The sequence below is a fragment of the Anabrus simplex genome, chromosome 4, assembly GCF_040414725.1.
Source record: "Anabrus simplex isolate iqAnaSimp1 chromosome 4, ASM4041472v1, whole genome shotgun sequence".
In the NCBI taxonomy this organism is placed as follows: domain Eukaryota; kingdom Metazoa; phylum Arthropoda; class Insecta; order Orthoptera; family Tettigoniidae; genus Anabrus; species Anabrus simplex.
Window position 1 is genome coordinate 222215813 of NC_090268.1, and position 11745 is coordinate 222227557.

Genomic DNA, 11745 nt, shown 5'->3' on the forward strand with positions numbered 1-11745 from the left:
GAGGTACACGTAAAAAAGATGTCAGCATCAATTTTGGGTGCCGACATTCATTAGGGCGTTAATTAAGGGGCCTAGAAGTTGCGACATTTCAAGTTCTGTGCGATCAGCGATGAATACCTGCTGGCCAATGCTCAGCCAGCACACTGCTTGCCTGGAGACACACCTCTGCACCTCCTCCCCTCCCCACCCCAACTGGTTCGCCGCCTCACGTTTCCCTTCTCCTCGCCCTTGCCAGCTGCTTAGCTGTTAAACGGGACCGGCTCTATACTTAGCTTCTTTTTGTACTATAATTATTGAAATCCTTTAAATAACATTCTGTTTCACACATAAGGATGATGAATAACCTAAATTAAAATACCCATATTTTATTCAAATGTTATATTTTCATTCCTGCTAATTCCGGTGAGTTGTCACATTCGTGGGTACAACTCCGAGTAGTCACACGTGGGATGGGGTACCGCACCCTACCTACGCTAAATTATTATTTACTTATAAAGCGCCTTAAAGCTGTCGGTAGTGTCCTTTAGAGTAGAATTAATTAAATTGAATCACCCACAACTAAATAAATCTCCCACCTTTAAACAACGTTAAATACCTTTTTATTTAAAGAAATTACATGCCCGGGGAGAGGATCTCAATTAATGTAATGAGATTCGGTACCTCAGGATATCAAAACCTGGTTATAGGTCCAGATCTTCTTTTTATGTCCCCTTCCCCCCACCCATTTTGTGTACACTATCAGTCGTGCCATACCGAAACGACATCGCGGACGACAACAACAATTATAAACTCCGAGTTTGAAACTACTGGCATTTTCCGTATTGCGTACACTGGTATAAGGAATAGGCCTATAGGTAGAATGTTTTTATTTGCGCTTGTACTGAACGATTTATTTATGTTTTGCAGTGACAGACACAACATATTTCAGTTGCAACAATGATTGTCGAATATAAATCAATTTAATGCATAGGCAACTTTAATATGAGTATTCTTTTTTTTTTTTTTTGCTACGGGCTTTACGTCGCACCGACACAGATAGGTCTTATGGTGACGATGGGATAGGAAAGGCCTAGGAGTTGGAAGGAAGCGGCCGTGGCCTTAATTAAGGTACAGCCCCCATTTGCCTGGTGTGAAAATGGGAAACCACGGAAAACCATCTTCAGGGCTGCCGATAGTGGGATTCGAACCTACTATCTCCCAGATGCAAGCTCACAGCCGTGCGCCTCTACGCGCACGGCCAACTCGCCCGGTAAATAATACGAGTATGACATGGAATGTAGTAAAGTATGACATAATAAGAAAAGCCTTGAAAAATAAAAAAAATATGTGCATTTATATATACAGTAGATATGCAGTAATCACAGGCAGACCTGTATTCTTACTTTACCGGTACTTTTGCGTTATAGCTGACGAAGGTCTATGTATTCAACAAGTACCGGTATTAAAGTATCACACTATAGTCTTCTGGGTATAATGGCAGTTACATACTCAAAACGTTACATGGCTATTGTACGAACTGGTAAAACAAGAAACTATTACAAGGCAACAAAATAAATGACTCTGTATACATTACATCGGGCAAACTCCCCGTCCATAACTGACAGTAAAACAATCTTTGGTCTATTCGAAACATTAAAAAAAATAGTGAAAAGAAAACTGAAACAAAACACAATTAACAACAGGCACCATACTTACTTTTCTTTTCTTTTTTTTTTTTGCTAATTGCAGACAGGTCTTATGGCAACAATGGGATAGGAAAGGCCTAGGAGTTGGAAGGAAGCGGCCATGGCCTTAATTAAGGTACAACCCCAGCATTTGCCTGGTGTGAAAATGGGAAACCACAGAAAACCATCTTCAGGGCTGCCGACAGTGGGATTCGAACCAATTATCTACTGGATGCAAGCTCACAGTCGCGCGCCTCTAACCACACGGCCAACTCGCCCGGTGCAAACATTTTCATAAACATTTCAGAAAACAAACTGACTAATACAATGTGGAAATTACAAAGGAGAGATATGATGAAGGCTGATAGAGTACGCAAAGTGTAGCACCGGTTCTTCGACAGCTAAGCAGACGGACATGTGCAGGGACAAGGGAAACGTGAGGTGGCAAACCAGAAGGAGGGGCGGAGGTATGTAGGGGAGGAGGTGCAGAGGTGTGGCACAAAGCAGACAGTGTGCCGGCTAAGCAATGGCCAGCAGGTATTCATCGCTGTTCGCGCAGAACTTGAAATGTCGCAACTTTTAGGCTCTTTAGTTAACGCCCTAATGAATGTCGGCACCCAAAATTGATTCTGACATCATTTTTACATGTACCTCAATGTGTTTTCCAAGTTTCATCGCGATATGGTGATTTGGGCTTGCACAGAGGATGAAGTACAGCAGAAACTAGATGTCTGGAAAAACCAATTTAAGAAGTTTGGCCTAAACATTAGCCCTATGAAGACTGTAGCCATGAAGGTTAGCAGGCAAAGAAGAAGTATGGATATTATGCTGGATGGAAAGAAGGCACCAGCAACAGAAGTTGATCAGTTCCAATACCTTTGCAGCATTGTAACTCGAGATGGCCGTTGCTCAGATGAAATCACCAACAGGATTCAAAAAGGAGCTCATTTGTACCATCAAGTCAGGAACCTCTTCTGGGACAGCCAAATTCCTACTTTGTACCAATAACAACAAACGGTCTGGAAACATGCACCATCAACAGAAGGGATAACAGCAGACTTCAGGCTGTGGAAATGAAATTCCAGAGGTCAATGCTGCCGAAAAGATCCGGAATGAGGTCCGCAAAGACATCCAAGTGAAACCACTCAACGAAATTCTAGCAACATCAAGATTCAGATGGTCTGGTCACTTCAAGAGGATGGATCTGAAGAGGATAGCACAAAAATGATTTGACAAAGATCTGGAGGGAAAGCGACCTAGGGGCAGACCAAGGACATGATGGATCTCCCAAATAAAAGATGATCTGAAGGAAGAGAAGTGGAATTGTGTAAAGCAGAAGAAGAGTACTTGCAAAGACATAATTGGAGAGCGCTCTTGCAGTGCACCTGGGAAACTGGAGATGATTAACACATTGGAGACCATGTCTTAAGGTGGCATGTGAACAGGCAGATGGCCAAATTCTGAGGTTTTTAAAAAATTGTAGAAAATATTAGGTAGGTTGTAATTGTTAACACATTTATATCATCAAAAAATTAAAAGTGTATTTTACAGATTAAAAAGTTGCACAAACCGGGTAAGTTAGCCATGCAGTTAGGGGTCCACAGCTGTGAGCTTGCATCCAGGAGATAGTGGGTTCGAATCCCACTGCCGGCAGCCCTGAAGATGATTTTCCGTGGTTTCCCATTTTCACACCAGACTGTACTTTAATTGAGGCCATGGCCACTTCTTTCCAACTCCTAGCCCTTTCCTATCCCATCGTCGCCATAAGATCTATCTGTGTAACGTAAAGCCACTAGCAAAAAAAAAAGTTGCATTAAGATCTATTGAATACTTTTCACATTACACATTTTCCAACTGTATGCCTTTTACAACAACAAAGAAATAAGTCTGACAACAAAGTCTTACACATATTGAGATTTAGTGTGGAAATCTTTTAAGCATTCAGGACACAAAATGCTACAGAACACATTGGACACCACCAGATGATGGAAATGAGTCAAAAAAATCCTTTTTTTGACCAATAGTCACTCAGTTTTGGTTTCTTTACACGGCATACAGTATATGAATGACAGCTGCAAAAAATGCGTAAATCTCACATAACTTGACTACCAGCCATAAGCTCCACAAACTTTTCGGTTTCAATTCCATTGTTCGTCTTAGTTTTTCAGTGACGGAGGCAACATACCTGTTGGTCTCGGACTTGAAGAGTTTCACCATTGTTTCGGAAACAAAAATTGAAACACAATCTAGCGCAGTCGATGTTGCATTCAGTGGAGCTGACACACCAGATTGTTCTTGGAAAATAGGCTCTTGAGGCAGAGAATCAGTGAAAGTCCAACCTAACTCAGTATCTGTAGGCTTCCTACAAGTGTTGGTACCATAAGCACAGTGTTTACGCCTTTTTGGAACTGGCGTGATGTCAGAAACCGCATCCAAATCACCAGAAGTACCCGGCGAATGTGAATCATTCCCAGCCTTTGAATTATCATTGCTTCCGTCACTTCGTTCCAAAATAAATAAAACTACATTAAAATTTATTTCTGAATGAATCTCCAGCCATATGAAGATCATGAAATATTAGCTAAATAAACTACAAAGTGCAAGATCAAACCTGGGTAGAATATGATAGAACAGGTTATAAATACCTTCATCACTAACATGAAGTTCAAAATCAGGGTCTAGATCTCCTCTACCTCTTCTTCTGAACCAATGTCATCAAATATTCTTTTAACATTTCTACAATTCCATATTCGTTCGATGATCCACTCATAATAGCAAAAACAAATTACAGTCTAAACCCTTTGCGCGATGTGAAGAAAACTCTGAAAGCGTGCGCCTTCAGCAGCTGGAAGCATGGAGTGTAGAAGCACACACATGCAAAAATAAGCTGCTATAAGTTCGAGAAAACAACGACAGAAGACACGAGCGCATGGTATAGCTGTTATAAAAGTTCTACAAAGTGGTATATATAGTTTCCACCCGATTCTCGTTCTAGCTGAGTTGACAATGTAATAAATATGCGGGCCCGAGTTAGCCTTGGACACGGTCAGTCTGCGCCGTTACCCCATCCCGATACACACTCGGGCTCAGTCTCCAATGTGTTAGATGATGATGAAAATAATAGTATGGCCTCAGGTATTCTGTTCAGACATTATAATTCAACGCCATCTGGCTGTCTGTTTATCAACTTCGATGTTCCGTTTTACTCTAGGCCTGCTAGATGGCAGACAGAGTAAACTAAATCTCTCTTGGGCGTCTGTGGCTTTAAAAAATGTTATTGGATAAACACCAAATGTGTCACCAGAGATCTTTTACATGCCGACATCGTACGACATGGAGTGTCGAATGGACTTTTTTCCGCCCTTCAAAAATCCAACTACCTCTTTCAGGTTTGAACCCTCTATCTTGGGATTCGGAGGCCGACATTCTACCACTGATTCACAGAGGCAGCTAATTGATGAACATAATAAAGAGCAGCAGTAGCTACCTACATTTCTACTGGCCAACGTGAAAAGAATGTGACATCACTGCCATCAATGTTGATAATTAGATTGCATTACAAAACCCAGCTGAATAAAAGCACAAATAAAAAAACATGTAAAGGAAACAATATGAAATACACAACACCAGTAATTTTATATGCTTACTTGTTGTTTAAAGGGGCCTAACATTTAGGTCATCAGCCATAATTTTATATAAAACTTACCTTAATGCAGTGGTGGATACAGGGCTGTGGCAGCCTTAAGGAATTGGTGTACCCTCATGACTAAGGGGAAGGAACTCTTAAACAGGGAATCGGCAACATATCCAACAAAATGGTGTTTCCTCCTGCCGAACCCTGAAACGGAATAGCTGCCAGGCTTAAAATGCTGCCACCTATGTTCAATATTTTGTGTCCACAGCAGGCCGACTGAAATGCTCTCCTATTGGCCTAGGCGAAATAGAATGCGCACTTACTGCCCTACAGAATGATAGTGACCTAAAAGTCGCTTCGCAACCCTAACTTGGAGGCTTACGTCCCCCTGGCTACCTTTGCTTGGTCACAGTCAAATGGTTTTGTCACTAGTCAGATCTAACCAGTCCAGACCAATGGTTTTGTCACCAGTTAGACCTAAACAATCCAGACCAATCGCTTTGTCACTGACCCGAATTATAAATTAATTCAGCTTTGCGACACTGTCCAACATACAATGCGCTCCTATCGCCTTACAGAATGCTAAGACCTAAAAGCCTTTTCGTGGCCCTATCCTGGGGGATTTACACCCCTAGACCCCTTTGCTTGGTCACAGTAATAGGGTTGTCGCTAGCCCAAATGATCTTAGTTCCCTACCTAACAGGTTGGCAGCATTGTTGAACGCTTGTATCACGTTCTCACGTCCTCTATATATGCTATTTGCTTTACGTCGCACCGACACAGATATGTCTTATGGCGACGATGGGATAGGAAAGGCCTAGGAATTGGAAGGAAGCGGCCGTGGCCTTAATTAAGGTACAGCTCCAGCATTTGCCTGGTGTGAAAATGGGAAACCACGGAAAACCATCTTCAGGGCTGCCGACAGTGGGGTTCGAACCCACTATCTCCCGATTAGATAGTGGCCGCACTTAAGCGACTGCAGCTATCAAGCTCGGTCTCTCACATCCTCAACGAGAGAGCCACGAGAAGGAAACAGATGACACTCATTCCGAGTGCAGCTGAATGTAGTGAGTATTGGGTAGCATGGCATCAACTATTGATCCCTGTGATGTATGATTTCACAAACATGGCTAACATTCCAATACCTTGGCTACACTTCAAAAGTATAATAAATTACTTATTCCGTAAAAAGTGAAAAATCAAGTTTGTTTTTTGTACATGGTAAAATTTCCCACTAGATTAAAAAATTCTGAAACTTGAATTAGCAGTGGTCCGCTTCTTTTCCAAGTACAATCATAACATAGGAATCGTCAAAAATATCTTCCCGCCAGTCTACCGTCTGCTAAAGTAAATAAATATTCAATGTGTCAGATTAAACTTGGTTTCAAACCTGAGGTATTTCTCCAGGGTGTGTTGTAGAGGAGGAACTGGCTGTCGCAGTAGACCTGACTCTGTTGATAATAGGCGCCATCCAATATTTGGCTTCCGATTTGTAGGTAAACGAAATCGGGAAAAAACATCGGTCTGTTTTCCAATAGATTCTGGCAGGAAAGCTCCCTGAAATGCAAATAATCATAATAAAACCCATGTGAATAATAATAATGGTGTGGGTTCCCCTGGTCAGAGTAAAGACAACAAAATGCAACAAGATATTTACTAATCTGACACTTGATTTACCTTAAAACCATTATGATATTGTGTTTAAAACAAAAACTGGAATGAAATTTCACGTAGGCATATATTTTTTTTTTCTTTTTTGTGGCCTCTCTTTGTTTTCTAAATTTATACTGAACTAAACAACTTGTAAGCAAAACAAGTGATTGCCTGGGCTGGTGCTTTTAATTAAAGGGCTAACAGGTAGCTGGTAGTGAATATGTTAAAAAACCTATGTGGCAGTGGGCTCATAAGTTGCAAGATACTGGCTAGTACAGCTCCACAGGGAAGTCATGGCACTTGAGCAAGGGCTTAGTTTCAGTCTGCAGAATGGACTTGCCTGTCATAGTTCCCCGAGGGATTGTCAGTTAAGTCTGTAACATATTATCCAGCTGGTAACTTAACTGTAGAATGCTGATTTTGCTGTCTCCCTCTCTCCGTCAACACTCTGGTGTAATTCCACTCTTCTTATTTCCTGCTATCTCCATGTGCATTCTGGTGACAACATTCCAGCTGAGCTTCACACTGCCAAGATACGACGACTACAAGCCTCCTGTTTTAGCACAATCTAGTGACAGGGCACTACAGGAGGTATGTACCTCTAGTAAGTAGAAATGGCTACCTGGGCTTTCACAATCGTTGTCAGACACGTTACACAGAATTCCACCTTAAATTACAGGTTTAATGACAAGTTCCTACTAGGTATACCATTTTATAACTACAGATCTACAACTTCATGCAGAAAATTCTTAAAAATCAAGTAGCCTACCAGTATCAAAAAGCCAGGAGCTAACCTCAAGTAGGCTAAACAAATGAGAAAGCTATAAGAGCCCTACACTTTCATATTTACATCTAATCGCATATAAATCCCATTAAAACCAAATAAAAGAGTGCGAGAAAATTACAATATTATACACACAATGCCCCATAAAAATCATCACACCAGACAAAAGATATAAAACATCAACTAAGTTAATACAGCTGTACAACAAACTTGACAGCAATAACAATAGTAATACAAAACCAGTGAAATATATTTTCCTCTTACTAACCAGTCTGGGAGACGGCTTCACCAAACTGATAAGCTTTAGCATTGTTTGGTCTGAATTCTCAAGGGTCCTTCCTGAAACTTGACAAGAATCATTCCATTAGATCTGACACATTATTCTAACATTCTAGTTCACATCAAACTGACTACTCAAATAATTACAAGTGAACAATGAAAGGATAGCTATACAAACCTAATGCACTGTGGTTAGAAAATAAGATACCCGAATATAATAACTACAGTTTTTTTTTTTTAAAAAAAGACCCACTATCGTAGTACGGTCTTAATAAATCAAAAGATAATAAACTCGCAAATAAATCGGCTTCTCCCAGTGAAATACAACTCATACGGGAATCTTCAAACAAAGAACACTTAACTCAATACTACCCCCTAGTAAGGGACTCCCTCAGTGGGTCGCAAATAACACGCTGATGACGGAATTCATCGTTCCAGATCGGGTTGAAAGGTCACTTATAACCATGAAAGAAGTCCTCCCTGTCGTCGCGCACGGGTGGACCAACCGAACATCTGAAGATCAGCTGCGCACACATTCTACACACGTCAGTCTGCACAACCAAAATAAAAATAAAATATCTCTTGAATGATCCTTGAAATGTATCATTCATGTGTTCAGAATGATTCAGTTATTGTATAAACCGTTCATACTATTTGTCTTCCGTTTGTTAGGTTCTTACTGGAATTCTATATTACCGGTACTTACGGAGAAATCTTGAAATTTATGTTTCTTGTTAAGTTACTGTGTATGTACACTTGGTGGACGTCAGACAACGCACGTACCATACACATCACAACTGATACCGTCTATTTTAGTTGTCCTGAAAATGAGATAGCGCGAGGACGGCTTATGTCAGCCGGTTGCTTATAAGTTTTAGTAGTCGATAACATTGATGTGTTCAAAACAGCAGTTCGTGGTCTCGTAGACAATATACATAGCTTGTAGGCCTAGTTTTACGTACTGACGATATCCTGATCGTAACCAGAGTTCAGTTGTACCGTATGTGAAGTTCAAATCATATCGATATTTTATCTTGAGTCTGCAAAAGATCTGGAGAAATGACTGAATGGTATGGGCACAGTCTTGGAGAAGGACTGTATGTATGTATGTATGTTCACAAGATGAAAATAAACAAATCCGAAACAAAAGTAATGGAGTACAGTCGAAGTCAGATGATGCAGGACATATTAATCTACGAAGTCTCAAAGGAAGTAGATGATTATTGTTACTTGGGTAATAAAATAACTAACGATGACAGAAGTAAGGATGACATAACATGTAGACTAGCACAAGCAAGGAAGGCCTTCCTTAAAGTAAATGTACTCTCTTCAGACATTGATATACCGTAGGTACCGGTAGTGATTAGAAAGATGCTTTTGAAGACTTTCGTCTGGAGCGTGGCGTTGTATGGAAGTGAAACAGAAAGAAAAATAATAGAAGCTTTTGAAATGTGGTGTTACGGAAGAATACTGAAGGTGAGATGGGTAGGTCGAATTACGAATGAAGAGGTACTAACTTAAATCGAATTGGTGAGAGGAGAACGATTTTGTGAAATATTATGAGAAGAAGAGACAGAATGATAGGACACATTTTAAGACACCCAGGACTTGTCCAGTTAGTTTTTGAGAGAAGTATAGGCGGTAAAAACGATGCGGATAGATCAAGGCATGATTTACGACAAACAGATTGGAGTAGATGTAGGATGTAGTAGTTACGTAGAAATGAAAGTGTTAGCACACGATAGGGTGGGATAGAGAGCTGTATCAAACCAGTCTATGAACTTATGAACAAAAACATCAACAACGTCTTTCCTCTTGCGGGATGAGGGGTACAATATATCAAATACCCCTCGTAAGAGGCGATTGAAAGAGGGACCAGAGCTTCTGAACTTGGGAGCGTGGAATGGCGACCACGATTCCCCTAGCTGGTTAAGGCATTGCTTTCACTTACTTGTGCCAGGCCCCTCACTTTTATCTATCCTATCCGACCTCACTTGATCAACTCTTGTTCTTTTCCGACCCCAACGGTATTAGAGCATTCGGTCTTTCATTTCGACGCCCTCCGGGGGCTCTTTCTTTGGCCGATACCTTCATTTTTCGAAGTGTCGGATCCCTTCCTTTTTTCCTCTCTGTTTAGTGTCAATACATGGTGGTTGCCCAGTTGTACTTCCTATTAAAACAATAATTGACAACACACCACCACAATGGCGCTACAGCCCTAAGATTATAAAATGACGGGTGGTCAACACCACGAATCCTTTCAACCGTTATTCTTAACTTTCTAGACCCGGGCCGCTGTTTCACCATCTGATAGCTCCTCAGTTGTCATCAAGTAGGCTGAGTGAACCTTGAACGAGCCCTCAGATACAGGTAAAAATCTCTGACCTGGCCGGGAATCGAACCCGGAGCTTTTAATAAGTTAATTGAACCTTCTCACATTCAACATAATTGACATTCAAACATAATTAAATATCAGTAGGCCTAAATTGCATTTAATAAACCAGCCTTAAAATGAACCTATTTCCCCTTGACGAAATTCAGTTTGAGACTATATTTTCCTAAGACAACAACAAAGAGACAGCAGCGAGAAAATGAACTGTCGCTCATGTTTTTTCTTAACTTGAACCGTAGCGTGAATGCTGATAATACACAACACCGCACCACACACCCACGAACATATGGCACGATACAATACTTACCCATTATTTGCCCACCTGTCACTCACAGCACAAATTAGCAGATTCAGTTGAAGTTATTATTCTACTTGTACCGTCATCAGAGGAAATGTTCATTCCGAAACATTGCAGATACTTCTTTGAGCCACTCAGTACACCAGTAGACACGAGAGTTTTATCTTTTTGCCTCGAGCAGATAACGGTAGGTATGACGTTGGAAGCAACAGAACCCGTAATAATTAATCGCTGCTACAATACCGGTATTTAACTGTTACTAGAGAAGACAAGTTACTGAAATAACTGTTATCCCTGAACGTTACACTGGCCTACAAAGCCTACAATGAAGAACGATTGTGCTTCTTAAGCGATAACAGTTGAAATAATGTAATCCGGTACTACATGTTCTAAAAGAAACTACATTAAAATGAAATTGTTTACCTAGCCTTTTCTTAAATATTTTTCAAAGAACTTGGAAATTTATCAAACATCTCCCTTGATACATTATTAAAATCCCTAATTCCTCTACCTATAAACGAATATTTGCCCCAATTTCTCCTCCTGAATTCTACCTTCATTTTATGATCTTTCCTAGTCTTAAAAACCCCACTCAAGCTTATTCGTCTACTAGTTTCATTCCAAGCCATCCCACCTCTGACGGCTCGAAACATTTCGCTTTCGAAGTCGAGCAGCTCGTCTCCTTACTTCCAAGTCTTTCCAGCCGAAAGTTTGCAATATTTTCGTAACACTACTCTTTTGTCGAAAATCACCCAGAACAAATCGTGCTGCTTTTCTTTGGATCTCTTCCAGTTCTCGAATCAAATAATCCTGGTGTGGATCCCTTACACTTATACTCCCTCGTCTTTACATCCTTACTACAGCCCCCAAATTCCCTCATAACTGTACGTAAAACTAATAAGGAGTATCGTCAAAAGATACGGAGCCCATACAAACCTAGAACGGTACGGAAGAGAGCAAGGAATGAGGAGACAAGCATACGTCAGAACTTGATGGGTGGAAAACATGAAATAAAAAATACCGTCAGGCTGGTGACGCCTT

General features: G+C 40.7%; 1 protein-coding gene across 5 annotated transcripts in view; it reads right to left on the reverse strand.

Annotated features, from left to right (window-relative positions):
* Window positions 1-10881, reverse strand: part of LOC136871792 (carnitine O-acetyltransferase) — a 219798-nt gene extending 208917 nt beyond the window's left edge. Inside the window, exons 1-3 of one of the 5 annotated variants that reach the window (XM_067145382.2) lie at window positions 10714-10881; window positions 8004-8080; window positions 6689-6855 (exon numbers count right to left, since the gene is read on the reverse strand). In XM_067145382.2, the coding sequence (XP_067001483.2) occupies window positions 6689-6855; window positions 8004-8080; window positions 10714-10717 (248 nt within the window). In that variant the 5' untranslated portion in view covers window positions 10718-10881. Of the gene's footprint in view, window positions 1-6688; window positions 6856-8003; window positions 8081-8192; window positions 8536-8720; window positions 8758-10713 lie in introns of those variants that run through there. The other 4 variants (XM_067145385.2, XM_067145384.2, XM_067145386.2 and 1 more) reach the window with 4 other exon arrangements.
* Between the last annotated feature and the right edge of the window lie 864 nt (window positions 10882-11745).